Source organism: Dermacentor silvarum, chromosome 1, assembly GCF_013339745.2.
Source record: "Dermacentor silvarum isolate Dsil-2018 chromosome 1, BIME_Dsil_1.4, whole genome shotgun sequence".
Classification (NCBI taxonomy): Eukaryota; Metazoa; Arthropoda; class Arachnida; order Ixodida; family Ixodidae; genus Dermacentor; species Dermacentor silvarum.
Window position 1 is genome coordinate 7,894,630 of NC_051154.1, and position 27,557 is coordinate 7,922,186.

General features: G+C 48.5%; 1 protein-coding gene across 1 annotated transcript in view; it reads left to right on the top strand.

The window, feature by feature from the left end:
- Positions 1 to 5,041: 5,041 nt before the first annotated feature.
- Positions 5,042 to 27,557, top strand: part of LOC119456401 (uncharacterized) — an 88,231-nt gene continuing 65,715 nt past the window's right edge. The window contains exon 1 of the mRNA XM_037718133.2: positions 5,042 to 5,229. Coding sequence (XP_037574061.1) covers positions 5,136 to 5,229 — 94 coding nt within the window. The 5' untranslated portion in view covers positions 5,042 to 5,135. The remainder of the gene's footprint in view (positions 5,230 to 27,557) is intronic.

Consider the following 27,557-nt stretch of genomic DNA (forward strand, 5'->3'; position numbering starts at 1 on the left):
CGTCGCCGTCGGGACAGTACCTCGCTGGTCCCATCACCGAGGCGATCGCTTCTGTCGCCGCTCACGACGACGTAGAAATCTACAGCTGGTTTTTAAAATGAAATAGTTCTTAATAGAAAAAATAGCTCGAATTTGCGCGTGTTTCGTAAAGCAGCGCCCAGTACTGAATAACTGGCGCGATCGGGAGCAACGATCCGATGGCATTTCGTCTCGCGGACGGAAACCCAAGCACCGGCCGTCTTCAGCGAGGCGGCACGGCTGACTTGCAAGTATCTTACGTTTCATTTGCTAATCGCACCAGAGACACCGTTTGCTATTCGTTTGCTATTCGCACCAATTCATTTAAGCCCACGTTAATCGTGTTGTCAAGCATAAGCGCATTATGATGAGCTGCAGGCCAGATAGCAAGCGCTGTCGACCGTCACTGCGGTGGTCAGTGAGCTAGGCCTACCGTCTCGTTCGGTCGTGTTCCGATGGGGGCGAAATGCAAGAACGATTCCCTGGGTGCACGTTAAAGAACCTCAAGTAGTCAAAATTAATTGGGCGCCCCCACTACCGTGAGCTTCATAACGAAATCATGGAGTTAGCACCCTCAACTCCCACCCCATTAAAAAAAAAAGCGCCATCCTCGCGTGCAAGCAGGGGCGGCGAACGTGGGCGGAGCCTACGCGACATCGCTATAGGGCCTAAAATTTATCGACGGTGCCTACCGCTGTTAACAAACACGGTTTAGATCTATACGGGCCAAACTCCGCCTTAAACAGCTCCGCTGTTAAAGAAACGCGTCGTGTATAGTCGGGTACAACTTTAGAAGGCAGCGGCATGTGCCCCCGTAAAGGCGGATGCATACTAGCCTCCACCAATGGGCGCGCACTTAAGACTTGCGTCATGAGCCGGACGGCCGGTGTCTCCGCCGACGGAGAACATAGCAGCCCGCGCTTCAAGCCGGGGCGAGTCACGTCAGCGGGACTATTTTTTTAGTCGCGGAGGAAATCGGCTACTGCGCTTCGGTCATCTGGGCAGGGGCCTCTCCTGTCTTCTTAAGTTGTACCCGACTCTTCTTTTTGTACCCGACAAAAAAAAAAAAAAAAAAAAAACCGCGTGACCGTCTCCGAGCGAGTGGTGGGTGGTGAGGGGAACGAGCGGCGCGCGCAGACACAGAAACAGGTGTTGCCTCGCTGACTTCACGCGGCGACAGTCGGCTGCGAAGCGAGAGAGACAGCGATGGCGGACGCTCGCCCGGGGCCTAGCGGATTGTGAACGTCGAGGTGCCACCGCGGAGCCCCAGTGACGGTGTTACAGTGGCTAGAATGAGGCATTCTAGCCACTGTAACGGTGTGTGGTCGGAGGATCTCTTCCCACCGGACGACGCTGAAAATTGACTTTGACTCATAAAGAGTCAAGACGTACAACAACCATACGTGTATTTGTGTTCGGCTTGTGTTACTACACATTTGGAACACTTATGGTGACAAGCATGCTGCCCCTTTAGGTAGTGCATTAAGTGCTCGCATGTCATTGAGGAGGTCGACCTAAAGCACCACTCGTGTACGTACTTCACACTGCGGCTCGTTATGTCTTGCAAGAAGTCTGACCCCTCCGATAGTATAACTTAATGCATTACGAAGTGTGCTGCAGGCTTTCGCCTTAACGTTTTACAGCTAGGAGTGTAACATGCCGCTGAGCTGTTTTATTACTGAGAAATTCCGTAGAAAAGAAGGCCACCAGTAAGGACACCATTGAGGGCTTAGGGTTTTGTTTTGTCCCCCTGGAAGAAAAGGAATGAAAAAAGAAATGTGGGGATGTGCCCGCACCACTAGAAGGTATAACGGGCAAAAAAAGATCCAATGTAAACATAAAAGTCGCAGTTTCGCCCAAAAGGCATGGTATCGATTGCAATAGCAAATTAGCTGTACAAAGTAAGGATAGCAATTTTATCGGCCGTATCAACTTGTAAACATAGGCACACTAACTAAATTAACAAGCATGGTGTCACGCGCGCACAAGCGATCATGAACGCATCTCACTCGATGACCGCGGAAACTGGCTGTCAAAACGCTGGAATGAGCAGCAGCAGCGAGCGAATTGAGCTACATGCTGGCGCTCGCATCAACGCGATCTTAGCCGCGAAAACACAGGGAGGGCGGACCCTACCCCCACCGCAGATGACTTTCAAGATACAGCAGCTCGGGCGGAAGCGCACGGCGGCTGACTACCCTTTCGCCGGAGCCTTCCAGTCCGGCAGGACCGCGCGGCCGCGGTAAAGCGTGGCCCCTCCACCTGCCCACACTCCGCCTGGAGCCTGCCGGCCCGGCGGGAGCGCGCGGCCACAGTAAAGCGAGGCCCCTCCACCTCCCTACCCTCACTCAGGAGCCTTGTGCGCGACTGAAGACTGCGCGCTTCCTTCCCGCTTCCTGCCTCCGTGAGTGCGCGAGCCGCGATTGCCGGCTCACTGTCGCATGCTCTCACTCGCACATACAACGTCCGACGCGCGGCGACAATTTTATCGCCCGTGGACTTTATACGGAAGCTCACGGCGACGGCAGAAATGCGCCTAGAGTGTCCATATAATTGCTATCACATTAAAATAAAAGGGGTTATCGTCGCCAATAACCCAAAGAAAATTTAGTGAGACAAGCCAATAGGAGAGAGAGAAAAAGATAAGTTCGGAGCCTAAGCCTACGACTGGAAATGAATTGGAAAAGGATCAAAGAGCAGGGAAATAGAAAGGGCAGTGCGTGGGAACCGGGTTCCAGAGAGAGATTAGAATTCTTGCATTCGGCAGTGACCCGCATTCCCCGCGATGTGCGCGTTTATAGGAACATGATCGGGTTGGGCACCCAACATGATCGGGTTGGGGAACCCGATCATGTTCCAGATCCAGCAGAAGAGGCAGGTTGGAGAGCGCTCTCTTGGTGTCAAGGTCCGCCTCCGGACAACAGGGTCGACCGAGGTGGCCGAACAGGGAAATCACGGGCACAACCTGCCAACTTGCATGGTGCAGGCGACCAGTAGTGCAACCTGGTAGAGAGAGTACTGCGTGTGAAAGTTCGTCGTCAGTAGGAAGCCTCAAAGGTCTGCTGGGGAAGGCGGGACGACGAGAAGGGAGATAAAAGGGAAGGAGGGCAGGGAGAAGGGGAAGAGTGGGAGCGTAGATAATGAATATGAGGCATGCAGTTCATGCCATGCGGCACCGGACCTAGTTGGCATAAGCAGTGCGAATGGCGAGTAACAAACATGCAAAAGTAATGTGAAAGAGATGATGCGAAGCAGAAAAGTGCAAGAGACAGCCAAGTAGAAGACAAAGCAATGCTAGTGCGCATCAGGGAAAGAGGAAGGTGTTATGATAGCGTGCACCAGCTGCAGAAGCAAGGCCCGTGAGCGCTTGCTCGCTAGCAACATGGGGAACTTGGAAGGTGACACGGATGGTAAAGATGGTAATGCTGTCGTGTGTGTGAGCTATTCGGAAAGACGGCAGCCACGGTGAAGGAAAGGGCAGGAAGGTTCGCAAAGGAAGCTTTAACGATATTCCCTATGCAAGCATTGTCGAGCAACACCGACTGTCACATTCTCCCCGTGTCTAAAATGGGACTTGCATAATACTGGAATATTTCCTCCTTAACGTGCTTCACTGATTGTATGGTGCCGAATGGTTTTTCCAGCATCACTTGTCAGTCATAAAGCCAACATGCAATGGGTAAGGATTGCCGGAAACGGACTTGTCTTTCACCTGGATGAGCGGCTAAGCGAAAGGTCCACGGCGACTATACCAGTTTTAGAAAAAAGAACATGCTGAAGTAAATAGAGGTACACAGACAAACGACCCCAGAAAGCCCAACGCCACAAATAACTGACAAAGGCCACCTTGCCTGCTCTGTCATACGGGAGAAAACTGGCGTCAAGTGTGCATGCTTGACATTTGTCTTTCTTAAAAAACTGCTAGATTTAATAGTTAATTGAGTAATTAACAAAGTAAAAGTTGGTAATGCATCTAAGTGGCCTGCAAGCAACGGACAGACACCGAATCGAAGGAAGAATAAACGTTTGAGCTCTCGCTCGTTCATTCCTCGGAGGCACAGAACGTTGTGATCGTATCGTACGGAGAAGAGTGGATGGAGTGGCTACCTTTCTTTTCTCCCATGTCATTTCGACATATTCTGCTTCTTAATCTTCATTATAAGGTCATAAAGGAAAGACAATGAATGTTGAAAAAAGAAAAGGAAATTAACATCCCGCTGGCTGCAATCAAAGCTACCAGTTCAGATCTCGAGGTGATAAACAGAAGTCCGGCACTGCACATTTCACCCCATTGGCTTATGTTCCGTCGCCAAAGTGCAACGCGCTCAACAAAAAACAAAAAAAAAGTATGTCAGAGCGCCTCCGAATATTACTGACGTCACCAGATTGCATGCGTGAACAAACAGAGCAGCAACTATCACGCTGCTCTTATCTGTCGCTATAATGCCACGTGGTGAACGCCTCACGGGTGAGAGAAAGGCGTTGCACCGAACGGCAGCAACACAAGCGCCGTACACCACACGCAATCAACTAAGGTTGCTAGGAATCCTAAAATGCAATCACAAAACGGCTTAGCGACTGGCAGTGCTTGAGATGCGAGACAAAGAGTTTACTCGCAGTTCAAGCAATATAAGTTCTCCCCAGTGATGCAACCCGTCGCGCACATCTCCTCGCAGTAAATGGCACTCACTTGGTATAATCCGCTTTAATGGAAGGCACCACGCCGCCTCTTGAAGCCCGTCACGAGTTGCACTTGCGCGGTATCGCAAAGAAGCTGCGTTGTCATGGTAAAGGGCTTAACTATTGTTAATAATAGTGCTTAGACTTCAATACAGAAAATACCGTGTGTTGTCGCTTTATTTGAAAACAGCTCCGCAAGCACATTTCTTAACTGAACACAGTGCAATGTGCGCTTCAACAAATGATCAAGAAGCGTTCGCATTTCTGGCTGTTATACAATCAAGTCAACTGAGAGCATCGCCAAATTCTGCGGCGACATCTGTTTGGGAGGGGACCCGTAAAACGGGCCACGTGAATAGAGCTCCGCGTTTTTACCACGAGGGGGGGCAATCACGCTTATCAAGAGGAGAAAGGCCGCCGGCGTGCCAGCAGCCGGGATGGCGACTCTCAAGGCGCGCCTCCTGCTGATCGTCGCGTACCTGGCCAGCGTCGCCGCGGTCGTCAGCGTGGAGCGCTACTGGCATGACTCAGGTGGGCACTTCTCGATTGTTTGGCACGCAAGCTGTGCCCACCTAAGCGGCAAAACGCCAAGGCCCCACCTCAGTACTGGAGGCCGGCACTCCAGCGCAAAATGCTCGCATTGTTCTTTGCGCGAATCAATCGTGGTTAGTACTACTTAACTTCCTTGCGGGCTAAATGCTGTGTCGTTCGAGTTAACCTGCATACGGAAAAATCCAAATAATAGTTATTTGAATGCTTGCAGTTTGCACAGTGGAGGTTCCAGGTTGAGTGCTCCGGAATATTTTCGATTTCTCAGGCTCGTTGACCCAAAGCGTGATTATTTCGGCGTGCCGGAAAGCTACGACGGTGAGTTGAACCCGCGATCTCAGCAGAATGAAGTGTAGCCACTGTGGAAATTAGGAGTTTTGAACACGGCGTGAAAATGCGCAAAAACAATGTAAAATAATGCAAGTCGGCACCGCAAGAAACGTGGACAGTTGGGCGAGTTGGTTAAATTTCAGATTTAGAGCAGCATGCACAAACGGAGAGACGAGGACTAACATTTCTTTATTAGAACAAACAGCGAATAAACAGGCGCGCACGTATATCATCATTAAACAGCACTTATGAGCAACAGGCAAGCAAATACTAATAAGCAATCATCAGGCATTTTTCTGATGTGCCCTCTGGCTACCATGCCTAGATATAGCGCAAGTGCCCCCTCAAAAGCAGGAATATAACCACACTGTGGGCACATAGGTGCGAACTGGCCGTACCTTTCAAATTATAATGTCGCGGCCGTTCGGTGAAACAACACCTCACCTGCGACAAAGGTCACTTTCCAAGATCGACCTCGTCAAAGCTTGGCCTCGAATTCCGGCAGAGTCAGCTAACATTCCCAAGACGGCTTTTACTACACTGTCCGGCCTATTCGAGTATGTCGGATGCCTCTCGGATTAACGAATTCCGCCCTTAGTTTTCAGCGAAGAATCAATGAGGCTACCAGAGGTCTGGACTGTTTTCGCTTACTTTAATGAGCTGCCGGTTGCTAGCTCATCTCGCAGTGACCACGCAGAGTCCTCGCGCGCTTTCTTTGCTCGCCTTTATGCCTACGGGCTGGTCATCAATCCCAAAAAGGGTATTTTTGGTGTTTCAAGTGTTCAGTTCCTGGGCCACCTTGTCACACCCCAGGACATCAAACCACTTGACAAAATAGTCAAGGCCATCAATGACTTCCCGTAACCAACATTAATGAAGAAGCTCCGTGAATTTCTGGGACATCACCGCATCATTACCTGCTTATGCCCCTGATAGACTAGGCTTGCTGCCAAAAAACCTACCACTATGCCACTCTAATGGAATAAGGATGTTACTTCTACATTGACAGTAGTAGTTTGTTGTGTGCGAATGATATAATTTGGAAAATTAAGAAAGGAAGACTAAGCCTAAATAAATAAATAGTACAAAATACATGATAAAAAAAGCGCTACTGAAACGGAGACTTAGCAAGAACATGATCAAGTGTTCTTGATAAGTCTCCATTTTAGTAGCGCTTTTTCCATCATGAACGTTTACCAACACGCCCAACTGATAGCTGTAAACACAAGTGCTCACGGACATCGTCAAGCTCCATCATCCTGCGCACCACGCTCACCTCCACCTCATTAACGACGCTTCTACTGTCCTCGTGGGCAACCTGCGATACATTAGTGGTGCAGGGCCAGGCATCTCTTCTTTATGCCTCGCTCACTTTCTGCCCCCGTGAGCACCGTTCTACAGCAGGACTACAATGACTGGCAGCCTGTTCGAGAAACTTAAGTTAGCGGAGACGAGTTATAGCACGTTCGGACGAGAACTGCTCATTGTGTGCCTCGCCATCAGGCAGTTTCCAAGGACGCGAATTACATGTCGTAACCGACCACAATCCTTTGACTTTCGCCTTCGCACTAAATTCTGATTCTTGCACTGCGCGTGAGCTGCGGCACTGGCGTTTCATGCCGGAGTTCGCAGTCGACCTCCAACGCGGTACCCCCAAAGCACCAGATGACGCGCTGTCCCGTGTCAGTTCCTGTCTTTGGTGCAAAACCCAGTCGAGTGGTAAGCCCTGGCTGTGCGGTAAACTTCAGCTAACTTAACCTTAAACTTGTGCGTTTTCGTGACTCACCCAAGTCTGTCATCTTCACCCACTTCTAGCGTCCTTTCTCCACAGCGTTCCTTACCTGCGAGACTTCCATATCTGTGGCTCATCTCACCTGATATTTGAGTCGTCCTTTTCAACAAGAGCCACCCAGGCATTTGTGCAGCCTAGAAGCTCGTCACTACCCGTTTCTTCTGACCGAGTGTGAACGCAGATGCGCATCGATGAACCTTCTCTTGTCTCCAGTGCCAACGCGTGAAAATTACCCACCTTCACGCCGGCCGCTCCTTTCCGGTACCCCGACACAATTTTCGTCTATGTCCACCTTGACCTGGTGGGTCCTCTAATTCCTTCATCGAGTGCCTGCTAGCTACTTACGTGTGTCGAATGCTTCACTCGTTGGCCAGAGGTATTTCCCGTACCGGACGCAACAGCAGCCACTGTCGCTGCCGTTTTCATCAACGGCTTAGTGGCTCGCTTCGGCTGCCCCAATGTTGCTACCAGATACCGGGAGAAATAGTTTGAATCCAGCCTCCTCACTGCTTTCGTGGCTTTCCTGGACTTCCGCAGACGGCATGGTAGAGCGTCGACAGCCCAGGGCCGCGCTTTTCACACCTATGAGCCACGGGAACGGTGGACATGTTGCAATTATTTCCCTTGGCATTCGTTGTGCTCTAAAGGTGGATATCGGCCATTCCACAGTATAACTCATGAAGGGCGTTCCCCTGCGGTTGCCAGGCAACTTGTTCTCTCCGTGGTCATCGGATTCTCCACGGGACCCGCAATACTATGTTACTCATCGTCGGCGCAGTTTATCCCACTACATTCCGTTCGGCCATGGTAGCAGAGCCCTCGCCAGGTTTTCGTCAGCCAGGACCTCGCGAAATTCACACGTTTTCGTCCAGCGAGACAACGTCCGGCTTTCCTTCACTCCTGTATACGACCTACTTTTCCATCTGGTTGAGCGCTACATGAATGCGCGTTATCAGCCGACAACGCGATGCAGTTGCAAGCTGACAGAGTCAAACTGGCGTGTATTGCTGCGGTGCTGCGACAGTGGACAGACCACTGTCGAACTGCACGCTTTACCATCTTATACCGGCATTGGCAGCATCATTTCGAGTCCCCGTCCCCTGGACAACCATGCACTCTCCGCGGGCCCAATCGCGTCTTGCAGGCGGCGAGGCTGCCTTGGCCCTCTTAAGGCTGTTTCACATGGTGCGATTTTGCACTGCGATTATCGCAGCTGCGATTTTCGCAGATGCGAAATTCGCAACGGCCATTTCACATGGTGCGACGTCAACAATGCGATTATGCGACGCCCAGGGTTGCTTGCTGCCAGATTTTGTCGCACACGCCGCATAAATTCGTTTAATGTAATGAAAAAGACGTGCGCGTTATAATATAATTGACCTCTCTTTATTAGGATCAAATAATACGTGCGTTTTGTAATTTAAAAACGCTTCAAAGTTTTGTTTGTATTGGAGTGCGCAACAGCGGTTTGTGAAGTTCAATACGAGGAGAAATGGCGGACGTAAACAGCTGTTCGCAGGTCGTCGTTCAGCGTTGTGTGCTGTCTCGCGTGTGTTTTATGCCTGTGTCGTTCTACCTGCGGTTAAACAAATTACAAGAGGACCTATCAACAAGCCCCTATAGCTGTTGTCATCGCATATGCAGTATTCGGGATTCGGCGGAGTCGTCATGTCAACACAGAGACCCTCGCGCTACCCGTGATTAACGTCAGCTTCTGAAAAATGGATGTGTGTGTGTATTGCTCGTGATTGCGCATTAGTGGTTCCTGCTCCTAGCAATATTCTTGCACAAAACTTAGCAGCAAGCACCAACCCAAAAGCTCACGTCTGCCCCTGAACAAAGCCGCAAATGATCTGTGTGTAATTGCTGAACGTGCAATGGAGTTTGTGTTGTGAACGTTTATCTTAGTGCCAGCCTGGCTCGTCCGTCTCGGCGCCTGTGCTGTAATTATTCATACAAGTGCTCTCTGAATATTTCGAAAGGAGTAAAAGCCGACACCACATTTTTTTTAGGAGCTGCAGTCACTTGTGTACGTAGAATCGTATCATGCTGGCAGACATGGGCGTCGTCTATTTTCTCGTCCTGTTTCTTGCGCTGTTAGTGTGCTGTGAATCTGTATCAAGAAGCTTAAGTTAATATGCTGCATTACGTAGCGCAGCCGCGTAGCCACACGGCTAACATTAAAATACCTTGTTAGGAGTACGTTTGTTTGTTTAATAACAAAATCGAACGCTAAAATTTTGTATTCATGGTGGCAAGTGTAAGGTAAGAAGCTATCGAAACTATCCGCTAATGGCATGCGTGTGCTTCTAGCTGCTTCAGCACGTTATCCCTGATAACACCTGATATCCCTGATAATAATAATCCTGATACCCTGATATCCCTGAATACCCTTGATAACCAAAAACATATGCAACTGGAGCAGGTGCTATGATTCCTTTCCTGGAAATGAAAGCCAGCATCCCAGTCTGTTAAGCTAGTCATGTTCTTAACCTATATTAGACCAATGTTAGAGCATGCTAACTGGAGCCATTTCAAACTGGGTTATTTGACCAAAATAAGAAAGTGCAAGGAAAGTGTCAAGGTACAGTCTAATCTGGTATTCCCGAACCTATTGTTATAGCAAAACTGTATGCCTCCCTGAAGTGCCTGCATTAACCCAGTGCTGAAAACAGGGGAAGCTGATTCCCTTTCTTGCTATTGAAAAGCTGCTAGTATCTCAATAACAGACCACTTATGTTCTGAGAGAAAGTGAGGGGCACTGACAATATCTCTAATCTTTTGTATGAGCCTTCACCTTGAACGAAAATGGAATAAAAATATTTACCTTTGCAAGCCTCAGAATCCAAACATTCTCAAAATTTTGAGGAGCCACAATAAATTTTTGAGATACAGACAATAAAAAGTGTGCCTAAGTACAAGTGCACACTGAACACACTTGAGTGGTTGAGTGGCCAGCTGCGAATGCAAAAGCGTCCATAGCTACTACCTCGAGGTAACTGCTAGGTTGCACGTGTGTTTCTCCTATAGCCCATGTACCTGGCAAGGGGAATGGTTATACGTAGTCCTGTGCTTTTTCTTTTTTTTTTTTTTCAATAGGTGGTGGCTATCTGATTCCATCTGTTTATGTATTTATCGTTTGTGTGCATCTTATGTGCATGTGTTTGTGTCATGTTCTGATTGTTATACGTGCAGTGATGCAAGAATCTTTTTTTTAATATATTGCACTACAGTCATTTATTAAACTTTGTGTTGAAATGTACAAAATGTGGCCACCCAGTAATGGTTAGGACAGACAGCAGGATTGTCAAAAAATATGATGCAGATCCAATGCACTTGCTTGAATCAACATGAGGCGAAGCTTTCACGCAACGGTCAGTTGAACTCTAGAAAACTAACTGCAGTGTTTACAGTTGTCCTTATTTCACCCGATGCAACACATACTCATATGCAATGTTCGCTTATTCACCACACAGGTCACACAATGTAATGTATACATAGCTCGGTGAACTCACTCAAACGTCGGCTCACTAAGACTTCGAACTAACCGTGAGTCTGAGTTCGTTTCAGCCTGACTGAGTCGAATTTTGGTGAATACGAGTAATAGCAAGCTCAGTTGAGTAAACTTTGAGTGAATATTGTCATGTGGTAGTCGGGGAAAGCTGATCCAAGTATAATTTTAGTGAATATGAGTCAAAGCAAGCTCGGCAAGTAGATTTTTGGTGAATATGACTCAGTGCAAGCTCACCTGAGTAGAATTTTGATGAATATAAGTTGGAGCAAGCTTGGCTAAGTAGATATTTGGTGAATATGACTCGGTGCAAGCTTGCCTGAGTAGCATCCTTGTGAATATTAGTCAGATCAAGCTCGGCCAAGTACAATTTTGGTGAATATGAGTCTGAGCAAGCTCGGATAAGTAGAATTTTGGTGAATATGACTGAGCAAGCTCGATTGAGTAATGATGGGATATGGTTATACGAGTTTATGCAGTAATGCATGTAAGTGCAGACTCATTAGCAACATTGCCTCCATCTTGATGGGCTATACCTACGCCTCACTTTATGAGCTGTGGACATGCAAGACCCACCCACACTTGAAAAGATACTATCATTCATACGAAGGAATGCAACCGGCTGACTTCACTGCACAATTTTGATCTGCTTTTGTTTAATGAGTTAACTACTGCTTATAAAAACAAGGTGTTCGCCTGCTTTTCGCATTATTGCATGTGTTTTACAGGAAGTAGAGACAGAGAAGCAAGAAAAGGCAAGGATGTTTATGGCTAAGTAGTTTCTTAGAGTACTGCGATATGTTACAACCAGCATAAACAAAAGTAATTCGATGCATTGAAGTAAGCGAAATGTGCAATTACCTTTTAATGTGAGGGTTAATACAGATGCAGTAAGGATACAAAGTCTGCAACACACTGAATGTTTATTGGTTTTCTTATTCAGGAGAAAAATGATGCATCAGAAAAATTAGAAAAAAACTGTTTAAATATTGCTTCGAAAATAAATTGGCAATACTGCTCATTCCCAGTCAAAGCGTGAAATATGCTATTGCAGAACATTCATTACGATATCCAGTTTGCACGTTCGCTTTGCGTCTCGCAGCGGAAGTAACAGAACCTTGAAATGAGATAATTCATTGGGGAAAATGCGCATGAAAGCCCTAACCAACCAACTGCAACTAAATGGTCGCGCGTATAGCGTGACCAAGCATTTGGTCACGCTATACGCGCGACCACAGCATTTGTCCGTAGTTGCATATTCTTTAAATTGTTCCGTCCGTAAAAGCATACGGCGATAAAACTGTGGCGTTTTCGTATATCGCGAGTTGTCTCCAGAACCAGAAAATTGGGACGACATCCGAAGGCCATGCCTTCCCGTGAGGGACACCTCGTAGTATTTACCAACTCGCAGCGCGTGTGAATAACGGAAAATCACGCAAAAGTACGTACTATCAGCACCCGAAGCTAACCTAAAAAACAGCGTCGCCAGATTAGCAACGTAGCGTGTCAACAAACTCGTAGAAATCACAGAACCGAATCTGACCTACGAGTTGTTATCTGCACTATTCGCGTGTCGGTGCTGATGTTACGTACCGATTGCGTAATCCAAGGCTCCACTCAATTAGTTGCACTGTTCGAGGCTCGTTGATCCAATATTTATAGACAAAAAAGTATCTATAAACGTTGCGTTGAGCGACCGCCGCCATTTTCCAAAACAGACCGCGAAATACCTCTCGGCGCAATTTCGACGGAAAAATCGCAGCGATTGCTGCGACGTTGCGACTCTGCGACCAACCGGTTGGTCGCAGCCGAAAATCGCAGAAACGGCCCTGCGACTGCGATTTTCGTCGCATGCGACGGAAATCGCACTTCCGGTGCGATAATCGCAGTGCAAAATCGCACCATGTGAAACGGCCTTTAGCCAGGAGAAATAAGTCTCGTGCAGTTTTTATGGGTTCCGTTTTCCTGCAAACCTGGGTCTCGGGTTTGTCCATGATTGTATGGTTAGAGCATCGGGCTGCTTTGCTGAGGGAACAGGGTTCGAAACCAGCCGCAGGACCGACTTGGTTCACTGTGTATCTATGGGCCATTCTTCAACGAACCTCTTGAAGCCGACCTGAGTGACTGGGGATGAGGGACTAGATACGTGCACCGCTCTTCACTTTGACGCTGACTTGGAGCAGTGTGTATGTGCCAGTCGGTCTGTGCTGCTCTTCGATGAACCTCTTTGACGCCAATTTGTATCAGTGGATGTGTGCCGCTCTTCAATGAACGTCTTTGACGCCAACTTGTGTATCTGTGTCACTGGGAATATAACGCGTCTACAATGACAAAAAAAGTTATTTTACTTTCTCGGATGCTCGGCGGAATGAAACCCGCACCGACCGCGGACTTTAAGGCCGTGCCGCTAAATGGGCCAGCGTGTGCAGTGGTGAGAAGCCTGAAAGAGGATTCCAGCTGCAGTACACGCATGATAGATAAGGCGTTTCGATGGTGGCAAAACCACAGAACAAGTGTTCAAGTTAACTTTAGATAAACAGACTCAGATGGAAGCTCGGCTGACTTACATTGAAGGCGAACTTAAAACTTTCTCTCAGCAATCTGCGAAAGTGTAAAAGCTTGAAATAACTATTCAAGGCATCGAGCGCGTGATTCACAACAGCAGTGGTTAAATGAAATGGAAGCTAGAGCCAGAATGAATAACCTGGTCGCGTTCGGTGTCCCAGATGGCAGCTCGGAAACGCAGAATGAAAGCAAGGATAAAATTTTGAGACATATTTGCTGGCTGTCTCAGCGTAACAATATAATCTGTGGAAAGGATTCACAGACGGCCTAAAAAGAGCGTGATCGTCCTAGACGGATCGCTATGGGGTATGATTAGAACGAAAAGGTAGCCATATTCAGAATCATTTTCTTAAATTTTTGTGCGCAAACAAACAGGGACGAAGAAAAAGGAGACACAAGGACGAGCGCTTTCTAACAACTGATTTTTATTATGGAAGAACCACCGACTTAAATACCCACAGATCTGCGCGATCCTGTCAATAGAACACATCAAGAGCGCATAAAATAACGCTTGTCATAAAATGTCGCTACCCGGTCAGCATAAAAAGCACTAATGTTCATAAAACAAGCACAAAAGGCGAAAATGCGTTAAGGATATGATGACAAGAGCGAATTCTCTTTATCTAACAATGAAACAGAAGGATGACTGTTGCATTTTCGCCTTTCGTGCTTGTTTTATGAACATTGCTGCTTTTTATGCTGACCGCGTAGCGACATTTTATGACAAGCGTTATTTTATGCGCTCTTGATGTGTTCTATTGATAGGATCGCGCAGATCTGTGGGTATTTAAGCCGGTGGTTCTTCCATAATAAAAGTCAGTTGTTAGAAAGCGCTCGTCCTTGTGTCTCCTTTTTCTTCGTCCCTGTTTGTTTGCGCACAAAAATTTAAGAAAATGATTCTGAATATGGCTACCTTTTCGTTCTAATCATACCCCATAGCGATCCGTCTAGGACGATCACGCTCTTTTTAGGCCGTCTGTGAATCCTTTCCACAGATTATACTGTTACGCTGAGACAGCCAGCAAATATGTCTCAAAATTTTATCCTTGCTTTCATTCTGCGTTTCCGAGCTGCCATCTGGGACACCGAACGCGACCAGGTTATTCATTCTGGCTCGCAGTTATCCTTTATATTCAGAAACTGTAAAAAGATGAAAGGAACCAAGGGCGTCGCATGACTTCTTGCATGAAACTCTTGATAAAAGAAGGTTGCTTTGGCCTCCCGCACAGAATGATAAGCGCAGTGGCGCGAAAGTGAAGCTTGTTCGCGATAAACTATTTATCAATAATGCAGTTTCCACTTGGGACATGGAATCGAACGCACGTGTGAGAATGGACAGGTTTGAGGCGTCTGGTTCGCCACAAGACCACTGACGCCAAAGAGGTGAAGAAATCACATTGATAAATGTAAATTCGCGAAGTGTCCTTAATAAAGTTAGTGAACTAGAATGCATGACTATATGGGCGTCTTGCGCTGGAGTTTGAGGTATAGTAGCGGCGCCTAGTGGCGGCGAAAAGCGTCATCTGGGTAGTACCAGCTTGGATAGTATTGAGCCCTGGCTGTGGCGAAGCATGTTTCTAGCCCGCGTTTTGCGTCGATTCGCACTTCTTTCTGCCCTGTTTCGAGTGCGAAAAGGCTCGTCACTTTCCACAGACCATGGCGACCAGGCTGCGAGCTGGCCGCAGCCTATAGTTATACGAAAACGGACTCTCCGTGTGCCGTGGGACCTAATGCTGGAAGCAGAAGACATCGGCGACGCCGATCCGGAGAGACCTAGCTCAGCCTCGAAAAAGCGTCACCGTCGTTACTGCTGCGTCGTGGGCTGCCATGAACAAGAAGGCCTGAATCCCAACATTTGATTCTACCGTTTTCCTTCAAGGCCTCACGAAGTGGAGCGTCGGGCGCGCTGGATAACTGCAGTTCGTCGCGCTGGGTAAGCGAAATGGAAGACCGACATAATAGCAGGCATGGCTGGTGATTCACGATTCGAGACCCGGCCACAGCGGCAATTAACAATTCGACCGGTGCGAAGTGGTGAAGTGACCAGGTGTGTGCAAATGACCACAAATGGTCGGGCTGATTCGGTGACAATTCACTACCCCACTACGAGCAGCACATGTTAGAGTTGAATGTGCTCATCCTTGACCTCAAGCCAACACGTTGAGGCAGCACAGCAAGGTAGTATTGATTACAGCACATCGTTGTTCGAGCGCTATCATTAAAAGCTACATCAAGCGAGCAGCGCACGAGCTCGCGCTGCAGCGTGATTCGCACGTACGTACGTTACTGCGAGCTTATATGCATTGCATCACTTATTTATCAATTGCTAGAGGGACAGATGGCCGCTACTACAGCGCAGGCATAATTACTTGTCTAGCGGCATGCAGTCAAGAAAGATTGCAGGAGGCCCGCCGTTTCGCGGCATGTCGAAAGACCGCTGCCGTCGCGGCGCGTACGATCGTGCGCTCGAGCAGTGCGTACACCGCGGCATGCTGAAAGACCGCTGCCGTCGCGGCGCGTACCGTCGTGCGCTCGAGCAGTTCCGTACACATGTCTGCTTATCGTTGCTGTGAATTCATTTATAGAAAGCATTTCCTCGCGTTTGTGCGCCTGAATCTAGCAGCGTGCAAACCTTACCTGAAGTTCAACTTCATACGTGCGTGACTCGCTTCACTTGCGATTGACACCGCGCTAAAACTTCGCCGCTTATTTCTTGAACGGCGTACACGTATTCGGCGTTGCATAATTTCTTGCCTTTACGCAGCATGCCACCCATGGAAAAATCTTCGGCACCCGATATTCGCTGCAAGCCGTGGTACAACACAACCGAAAGTGGCGGGTCCATATTGTAAACGCGCTTCCCGAAGCAGACGACCGAGCTTGGTACTACCCAGTTTCGGATTGAGGGCGCTTTTTAGCACCATTTTTGCAGCGCCCCCTGGGCAAGGCAAGAGCCCCATTGCACGAACCCGATCGGCTTGCTGTAACTGAAACTTGGCTGCAAAGTGATGTTAATGATGCCGATATATTTCATAGTTCGTACAATGTACTTCGATGCTATAGAAAAACGAGAGGGGGCGGCGTAGCTTGGCTGATAAAGAAAACATTAAAATATGTGCCCTTGCCGTGCATTACTGTGACTGAAAATGTGCGGTGCAAGTTTTTATTAGTGAAAGAACAATCGTAGTCGGTGTCGTGTACAGACCGCCAGTTAGCTCTAGTGATTTTTTTATAAACCTGATGATTATTTTCTGGTAGTAACAGACACAAGAAGTCGGCTCATAATTACTGGTGACTTAAATTAGCACGGGGGGGGGGGGGACTCGGATTTGTACATTCCAGAACCTACCAACAGGAATAACGTTAAAAGTATGCTAAAGCTCACTGTTAAGTATAATTTGCATCAGGTAATTAAACCATCACGAATAGGACGTAAGTCGAAAAGTATAATAGATTGGATACCCTATCGCAGGACGCTTTTGAGAGTAAATTTGACGTGGAGGACGGAATTTCAGATCACAGGCTTGTCTTGGCTTCAATTCGAGTTAATAACAGATGTTTTTTTTTTTTAAACGTAGTGTCTAAAGCTACGTCTGACGCACGCGTGAACAATCCAGTTTGCCGCCTTAAAGATACGGCAGAAAGGCGGATCCATAAAGAGAACGCTGTTCCGCAACTCTTCCGCTACCTTCAGAGTACAGTGGTTAGAATGCGTACAAAGCTACTCATCTTACACGCATACTTTCTCGTCACCAAATGTGCTAGGTGGAATCCTGTACAAACAAGCGGGAGAATATACGAGCCGTAGCACACTTTGACGGCAGTAGAAGCTGGACCGGCGGAGGGCTTGCTATTCTAGTGAAAGAGGTGTTAAAGGGCCCCTAACCACCCAGAGGTCGTTTTGCAGTTGTGCACGAGTCTACAACGAACACGTAGCCGCGAGAATTTTTCGAAATCGTGCCGTAATAGCGGAGTTACACGCGTTTGATGATCGAAACACGGCCCTCGCTCGTTTCGCTCTTCGCTACTCTCCTCGTTGGCCGGTCTCTCCTCCTCGCCGAGTGCTCCTTCAAATGTCACGTGCCATACGACATCGCCAACGCGCTTCTCAAAACACTGTCCACTTCCGGTTAAGGCACGTCCAGGTTAGCGGCAAATACACCGACGGTGAACCGGCCCCTAGTGCCGTAGAACGTCTGCCGCGCGAGAGGTGTCCAAAGTAGACGGCAGTTCGGCCGGCGCACCGCCCACCGCACGACTGGCGGCTTAGTTGACGATCGTGAAACTGCGCGCCTCCTCCACCGGCGATGAAAACATCGGCTGGAGCTTCTGTTCCAAGCAAAGTAATTTCCGCTACACTGTAAACGGAAATAACTCTCAGGTGGGAGTATACTGCTTGTCCTCTCGACTCCCCGGTTAGGAGTTTATTATGCTCCGAATGATAGGGGTATAATTTTTAGTCCGTGCGGGCGGAATTTTTGCGTGGTGCCAGGGGAGTTTTTTTTTCTGACATTTTTATTTTTTATTTCGGGCTGTACGGAGGTTTTCGAGCTGCACTAGGAGTACAAAAAAGTATCGCGTCAAATTGCGCGGATGATTTTATATGTAGCAGCTACGGGTCAAATTCCGAAATATACGCACAAAAATAAGCCAAATTCTGCGAAACAAGTGAACGAGACCAGACAGACCAAGCCAGCCATACATAAACAGATAAACATTTGAGAAACACCCGATGAAGAGCTCTGAAGGACATCCAACGGACACTCGACACACAACAATAAGCAACCCTATACCAATATATATAGTCACGATAATGTGTGCCTCGGAACGGCCTAGCGAACAGCTGTACTGTTTTCAGAATTACGACTCACAGGCTCGCACATGAGATATGCCTCTCTGAAAGTACCATGAAACCTAAATCCACACAGAACTGTTAATTTAGAATATTGAAAAAACAACGTCCATGGCATAATTTTTCATAATTAGAATGCCATTCTACGAGTGCTGAAGCAACTTCGCGCACTGCAGGCGTCCGCGGCCAAAAAGTAGTGCGTTAGTTACAGTACGCAAGAAAAATGTACGTGCGCGTGCTTCATGACAAAATTAGCTTCGTGCGAAAGAATGGTGGCGGGACAACAATTTATTACATGTGGGCATGACCCGTAGCAGCCCACGTAACACCGAAAATTGCGTAGTCATACATTTTTTTTTTTACCGCACTACTTGCTCCACGGCCAAGCAATGTCTCTCGGTTGTGAAACGGAGCTATATCGCTGATCTCGCAAACGAATCCTCACGCTCGGAGCCAGCAGGTATGCTCCTAAATCAGTATCTTTGATGGAGCATGATGTTAATGCAATATCCGAAGCAACGACGTCATCAAAACAGAACTGCGCGATAACAATTCGATTCACATCGCTCAGTAAGAAGCTTTATTCACAGTACGTACTTACGTCCTACCGTATTTCCTGGGCGAGGATATCCGTACACAGGTTCATAAAAATAATTGCTTGCACCACGGTCTTGCTTACTGGCAGCACAGTAACGAAGTCGGAATATGGCATTCATGTGCGGCTATCACGGACGTGGTCCCTCGAACAGTGGCTGCTGTTGCCATTGCTATACGCGGCACTTTACACCGGACTTTGCCAGCATATACTCAAAAGGACATAAAAGTGGTATGTCACGCGCTGAAGAACACAAGTCAAGGTGACGCAACAGGAAAGCACAGCCAGAAACCTGAGCCGACATCACGAGTCAACCGACAGCTTCGTGGTCACACCTAAGCCTTTTTCCGCACTTGAAATCGTTGCTCTTGCATTTATCGCTGCCAGCAGAGTGATCACAGCTAACCTACATAAAGATGAGATAAAGTGAGCTTCAGACAGGCCTATAACACTTTCTGGAAGGAAGTATAAGAAAGAAAATCGGCGAAACGCTGGCACGGAACAACAGTTCACAGATGTAAACAAACCGTCAGCCATGAGCACCGCCGACTCCACCGAACGCGGCCGGTCGCTCGCGCGGCGCACAGCCTTATGGGAAGCACCACGTGACCAACCTGTTCGGGCGGGGGAGTTTTTTAAAACTCCCTGTGCGGACATCCCGCAGAGAACAAAATTTTGAAGGCGGAGTAAAATCACGTCATGTCCGCCCTTAGCCTCCCACAGGTAGTGAGCGGAGTGAAACGAGGGAATGCCGTTGTATTCCTCCCATACATCGGAGTAAATATTCAAGGATGGGAGTATATAGGGCACATCACCTTGTTATAATTCCCATGCGGGGGTATTTTCGTTTACAGTGTAGATGAAACGATGTATAAATTGTGCATTTTATGAAAAAAGAAATCCATTGTCAAACGTTAAACACGAACGAGAGCGCCGATACTTGTCGGGTTCAGCTGCAGTGCACCGCTATCGACGGCAGACGACCGCTGTGCTGTGCTCGCATCGCAGCCGACGGCGCCGCTAATATCAGCGTATTTTCCTCTTTGTGTACAATTATTGCGAAAAGCGACAACAACGGTAAGAAAATATTGCAGCTTCTGAGCGTCGGCGATTCATTCGGAAGCGCCGTCCGCTTTAGCACTGAAGTGAACCGGAAAAGGCCTAGCGACGATATCGGCGCCGTCGAGCGATCAGCGGCGGTGAGGCTGCCGCACAAATGGGTTCCTGTCTCATCCTATCTACAGCAAGGAAATCTCGCCGTTCGCGATAAATACCGCCGTCGAACGGTGGCCCGCGATTGCCGAACGGCGTGCGGCGAGTTACCGTGCTGGTAACGTGGACGGGCCCGCGACTCCGCGCTTCTCGGCTACCCGCTGTTGCTTCCGTGCCGGCCCGTGCTCATGTGAAGCGTGCCGCTATGGACCCTGTGTTGCGCACACGTCTAGAAAGGCCAACACTGTCGCACTCTGTTCGCGCAGCTAATCAGACCGCTAAGCACGACTGTGTTGGAACGCGAGCGATTTGGCACTTGCGTTGCGGGCTGTAATTACCGATTCGCAAGCGCGCACAAGCGAGCAACACGGCGAGGAAGAGCAGGGAGCGCGCGTACCTGCTAGCAGACTAACCGGAAGTCGTAGGTTCTTGCTCGACCCGTCGACATCGTCGCCGCTGTTGACATCACCAGATGCACCCCGGTGACATCACGACGACCACTGGGGATACCAGAAAGGCGCGGAGAGGAGCACGTCATTGTTTTTTAAGGCGAAAGCCTTTAATGGCTCACACTCTCGGCGCCGACCGTCCGTCCGTCCGTGCCCTGGAACGGTACCAGCTATGGCCTCTCCCCCTCACACTCTCTCAGCAATCACGTGATGACACAGTGGCGCAAAGCAACAGTTGCGCCGCCACAGCTGTGACCTCTCCCCCCTTACACTCTCAGCCATCACGTTATGGCACAGCGGCGCGCGTGGCGTCAGACGCCTCGTTGCAGCACTCGAGTTGGATGGCTCCCAAGCGGCCCGGTGATGATTCCACGGCAAGCGGTTCGGAGAAGCGCCCCAAGAATGTGGATTTCCCTGATACCAAACGCCAGAAGAAGAATGAGCGAATGCGCATGCGGCGGTAGTCAGTCGAATGAGCACAGGCTTTCCCCGAACACACTTTGGAATTCACAAAGTGTCCTTCAATTTTTGATTTTGTGGCGCACCCGCGGCGCGTAACGCTGCAGCGTTTGGCATCGATCATCGTGACGGCATTCTGAACTCGATGCGCGTGTTTACTTGAAATCTTTAAAAATTATCCGAGGTAGTTTAGGGGCCCTTTACGAAGTGGCTGTTAAATACTAAAGGTTAGAGCCGAATGTACCTAACGTGCACAAGAATCGGCCCTTTAAAATGCCAAAATCCCCAAAAATAATTTGTCAAAGACCGGAACAGTTTTGAGACAGTGGTTAATATTGCAACTAGAGAAGCACGTCTGCCAACGGGACAGTCAAAACAAAGGCATCAGCACTATAGCGTGTAGGCGCTGCCCCTTAGTTAGTCACAGCGGGTGCCCTTCCCTTAACGTTTGGAACACTGAATGTCTATGGCTTACGCAGTAAGCGACGGAAAGGTCAGCTGTTACACCTGCTGCGCAGCCGAGCGTTAGACATGATTGCAATTCAGGAAACAAAAATTTAATCCGATGACCACACAGCGGCTTCGGTAGCTCCACATCTTTCGGAGTCTGAAGTGTCAGCCACGCTATTGCTGACACTGCAGGATGTTTGTTATTTGTGACGAAAAGGCGGCAATTAATGCAACGTGTTGGAACTGTACTTAGAGGAGGGCGCTTTATAATGGTGGGGCGTCAATATGGAAAGCCAAGTTTATAAGTTTCTTTGCGTGTATGCCAAGGTCGATCCACATAGGTCGCGAAGCTTCGGGCGAAAAGCGGTTCAGAACCAATTGTCACCGACATCAGCAAGGGTGGTTATGGGAGCAGCGATTGAAGCGCGACTATGTTTGGAGGGAATATACACTGGGAAAGAAAAAAAGCGTTTTTAAATTAAAGTGAGACGCAGTTAGATTCATTCAACGAAAATAAAATTCTTAATTCCTTTTATATATGCATGGCGAGAAAAGATACAACTGTATTTTACTAGATCATTATCAATATATACCTTTTTTCAGGGTCCACCGTGAGAGCGCCCATCGATAGCGGCGGGCGTTGACGCCACTATCACTTGCAATGCCATGCAACTCTTGGAGTGCGTGGAAAGGGGCACTCGTAAAGTTCACCTGTTACAATACGCCCCCGTCACATGTGTTGCATGTCGACGTTTGTCTGAATTAGGTGACGCGGGTAGTTTTATTGTTTATTAACCTGTGCAGTCAAAAGTAGTGAGTTGCGACCGTGAGATACTTGTTTACTTTAGTTGTTTTCGTGCAACCGCGCTGGCCGACGGGCTTGGCGTCCGACGAAAGGACGAGCACTCTACGCAATCTACGCCCAAAGTGTTCGTCGGCCTCCAAAGAAAGTATGTTCTGTGCAGCGATGCGATTTCGACACCCGTACGGCTGATCTTTTCCGGCATCGCTTTTCGCGCTGAAAACTCGGAACGCCCACGAAGTCGAATGGCGGGGCATTTGAATATACAGCTCTAATGGCAGGCCTCCGAAAACAAATTTCGCGCCTATGAGAACAAAATGACGTCACTTCTGTTTTTGACGGATATGACGTCAAATTATTTTTTATTCCGCCGGAAGTGTTCCCTCCTCACACAGATGGCGCTAAGCCCCATGAACCGCCGGTAAGCAACCATGTTTTGAACGTATGGGCTTCTATGGAAGCTTCGCTACCAGGTATATCTACCTTGTGTATGCGCCGAGTAGGGCACGTGACCGGGAGAGCTGCTTTCTCTCGATAACCCAGCATTTACGCACTGATCGTGTATCGGTTGTCTTAGATGACTGTGTGCGTAGTGCACAGGAGCGGCCGTCTGCAAGGCAACACCATGATAGCAGTGTTGACGTTTTGAATGTCATAACGTGATTATCAGCTTGTTCATGCAGGCGATCATGAAAAAGCCCCATATCGATACACGCACTTTCTCATGCAAGGCTTGACCGGATGTATGTGTCCTTAACTGTCCTTCCTAGACTATACGGCTACAATGTGCACCCTGTGGTCTTCAGTGATGATTGTTTGGTGTCGTTTTGTTTCAGCAACTGGGCAATTTCAAAGTTCGCGGATGAGCTGGAATTTATGGAAAGTTATTAATCTGGTACTCTCAGATGAGCCTTTTCTCAAGAGCATCCTGGAAATTCTCATCGAAGTATCAAGTTACAGTTCTTTGTCTCTCTTGGCGCAGGGGGATATATTTAAGCAAGGAGTTAAAATAGCCTTTGAAGAAGTTTCCATATTGTATTTTGAGAAAAAAGGAAAATATAAAGAGTTGTGTAAGTTGCCAGACCAGTTACACGAACTGCATCCTGGCAAGTACATTGAAGACCTTTACAACGTTAAGGCACAAATGCTGGCAATGGACACTGGGAGATACAGAGGTGCCCAAGTCCATGCGCGTACTCGTCGGTATTTAGAGCAACAGCCTTGTAGTCGTTCGTTTGTTGATGAGCGTCGGCATGCTCTATGGAAGCAAGTGCTCGAGATAGAGTATGCCGGGACGATTGTTAATGACCAGGCTAGAACAATGAAAGCGTTCGCTGACCCTTATGAGAATATGTTTCAATGTCATAAATTAATTATTAGTGAATCTGAAACTGAAAAAAAATTGTGTCGTTGCTGTCACACCTCAGTCAAGAAGAATATGATGATCTTGATAGAGACATATGCATCGCAGAAGTTGAAGCAACTGTTGCTTCAGCTAAAGGCATACCTCGTGGGCCTCACGACGTGAGCGCAGAATTTTATCGGTGTTTTTGCTCTATATTGGCTCCCTTTCTGATTAATGTGTATGAAGAAGCTTACATAATGGGATACCTGCCCACCACTCTCTATCAAGGGCCCACAGTACTTATCGCAAAAAGCAGTGATGCAACTAAATTGCAGGAAGTTGAGGGATATCGCCCCATATATAACTTTGAAAGTTGGTTATAAAATATTTGCGGATATATTAGCTATAGTCACCTTCAAGGAGTAATTCTTTCAGTTGTTGGAGACCATCAAACAAGTGGCATTAGAGGAAGTTCAATCCAGACAAATATACACGTTGCGCGGTCTGTGCTAGCGTGTAGCAGAAAGTGTAGGTCGGGCCACAATATTTCAGGTTGATTCGGCAAAAGCATTTGATAGAGTTAATCACTGCTTCTTATTTCGTGTGTTAGAGCACATAAATATTGTGTCTGGTCTTTTTAAATCCATCACCATCTGTTCTGTTATACTAATTGCACAACAAGGTGTGTTAATGATTATATATGCGAATCCATCTACCTCAGGGCGTCGGTAAGCCAAGGTTGTTCTTTATCTCCTCTGTTATTCACTTTGTACTTGGAACCGCTTTGCCCTCGAATTCTGAAGGATCATAGCTTTCACGGGTTCACATTTTCATCCACTGAGGTTCGTGTACTTACTTATGCAGATGACTGGCCCTTGCGCCATAAAACACCAAACATCATCATCACTAATGCAGATGACATAGCCTTCTTCTGTGCTGACAAGAAAAGCGTAGACAAGAAAAGCCCTTGTCATACCACAGCAGTTTTGTTCAGCTTCCGGTGCAGCAGTTAACGTTGAGAAGAGTTCAGGGTTTGGTTCAGTCTATGGTGTACGATGTCAACTGACTTCCCAGGTATTCAGTGGAGACAGGACTTCAAGTACTTAGGTGTACCTCTCGCTCAATATCGTAATAGTAATCCTCACTGGTCAGCAGAAGTTGCAGAAGTGCAACGTAAATTAACAACTGGCAGGGGCGGCTGCTGTCCATATTTAGCCGAGCTGAAGCTTGCAATGTGTTCCTAGCAGCACGACTTATGTATGTCCCGCAGCAATTATACAGCGCGCGGCTTAGGTTGCAAGCTTAATTGCATCGTGCGTCTGCTACTTATGAATTGATTTGAGGTGTTGAGGCTGTTGCAAATAAAGAAGAAGGTGCTCCGAGCACGCGCAGTGGCCACGGGCGCTGCTCGCTCAGTTGTTACCAGAGGATGAACGAGTCAGACGTCCGGGTCCGGGTCTAATCCCCGTCGTTATTTTGCTAAAAGTTGGTGCCGAAACTCACCCTGTCGTCTGGCCATCGCGTTTCGGCAATGTAGCAACTACGCTCTAAGCGTGGCTTCGTCCAGAGGGCCATCACCAAGGCCATTTCTACGAGCAACGCCCTGCTGTCAGATGAGGCCACCCATGTGCGGGTGCTGCACCCGCACCTCGAGCTCGTCTTGGCGAAGCAGGCGGAGCTCGTCGAGTTCGACCGCGCAATACAAGATACGCTCACGGATGCAGACCTGGAGGCAGACCTGACCACAGCTTTCGAATATGAACAGAAGGTTAGCTTCACCAAGACAAGCGACCGCCTCGCTACCGAGCCGCGTCCACCGATCCTTGCTGGTCCTACCGCGCAACTTGCCTCGCCACCGTATCCAGCTGCGCCTTCCGCCGCGCCCGGAGTGTCGCCCGCAGCGTCTTTCTCCCGCGTTGCCCGGCCAAAGCTGCACATCCCGAGCTTTTCTGGGGAGCGACGCGACTGGCAAGGCTTTTGGGACCAGTACCAGGCAAGCATTCACAGCAATGACTCGCTATCGAAGATAGACAAATTTAAATGTCTGCTGACGTACACGTCCGGGTCAGCTAAAAAAGCAATCGAGGGTATCCACCTCGCCGAAGCAAACTACGATGTCGCCATCAAGGTGCTGTCTGACCGGTTCGGCCATCGCGACATGCTGGTCGATGACCATCTGGACCACCTACTCGCAATGGCACCTATACCGTAATTCCGCCGATCTAGATAAGCTTCGAAATCTTTATGACGACATCACTTTCCGCACAATCGCACTAGAGGGCCTTGGCGTTTCACCAGATGATTATGCTGCTGTTCTGCGACGCGTCCTCATGAAGGCCTTACCGCCTGACCTTGGCATCCTGTACCGGCAGCGGCTGAAGGAGGCTTCTTCGTCGAACAACGATGACACGGCAGCGGTTACAGGAGACAAGTTCCAGCAACTCAAACAGCTGATGACCTTCCTGCGAATTCAAGTCGAGGCGAGGGAAGCCACCTGCAAGCCAGCGGCTTCATCAACGTGAATCACGACCTCTGGAGCTAAACCCGCCCTCTGCAGCGGCTATTTCAATTGAATTAAGAACGCCGTACACGCGTCCTTACCTCCTGTGCAACGCGTCAGACCACACAGTTCAGGAATGCTCCACGTCGCTGACTTCACAAACAAAACGCAGGAAGCTTTGGGCGCGCCGGCGTTGCTTCCACTGCGCCAAGCGCAACCACGTTGCCAGTGAATGCCGAAGCGCCCGGAAGTTGCAATGTGCCCACTGTGCTGGACAACACTTGACGTCGCTGTGCAACGTGTGTACTCCGACTCAAAATCAAGCAAAGCGTCTGAGCAACGCGTCGCCATCCGTGCAACGCACAAGCAGGCCGGAGTCGATCGACACACCTAGAGCACTGCACGGGCCGATTTTTTCAGCCCGGGCCCGGCCCGGGCCCGTTTTTACCTTGGACTGCCCGCCCGAGCCCGACCAAACGTTTTATGGCGAGACCCGGGCCGGGCCTGGGCCCAGAAATGATCTACGTTACCCGCCCGGCCCACCACCCCTTTACCTTAGGCCCGAGCCCGGCCCGAGCCCGGCTCGAAACCGGCCCGAACCCGGACCGAGACCGAAAAAGATCACTGAGCGGCATTAAGAAAATAAAATAAAGAAGAGAATGAAAGGAATTTATTCTTAAGGCATAAATACATGTCATATGCAATTATGAACACCATTTGAGTGGTCTGAACGCAAATACCACCGCGCCAAGTAGTACGAATGACCCTGCCGAGCAGTATCGCCTGCAGTTACCAACGGCGCGACCCAACGGCGCGATCCACTTCTATCGCAGCGCCGCCACAGTATTCACGTCGGGCGCCTCACTGTTAAGCATGCGCCGCCCCAGCCGCTCGTCTCACTCAATCGTATTCTATAGTCGGATACAACTTAAGTCTGCAGTTAAGCCCTGCCCACGCCCTCATAACCGCCATCCACTGTTCCTCCGAGAGGCTGCAAATAGTTCGTACTTCAACCTTTCCCTGTTACCCACATAAGGCGGTAACCTCAAAAATAAAATTATAAGCGCGTAGTTTCATACGTTTTCACTCGTCTATTATAGTGGAACGTACATGTACGACAAGTACAGTTGTATCAAGTACATTTTGAAAAGGTCGCATGACGACGATTTCCTTGCTTCTGTGATTGGCTGGCGGAGTAACACAACCCCGTGCGGTCCGACCGTGCGCCTTTGTTGACAACTGCTGTTTTTTAAAGTTGTATCCTACTATAGTACATTATAGCTATAAGGCTCCGGGTTTTCGGAGTTTGTTTTTCTTGAAATTCGGAGGGTGTATTTCGGAGTTTATTTTCTGGCGGAAATACGGAGTTGATCGGAGTTAAACTCTCGTAAATCCCCAATTCTCTGAAATTCGGAGTTAAATTTTGCATTATTCTCAATACTCCAAAA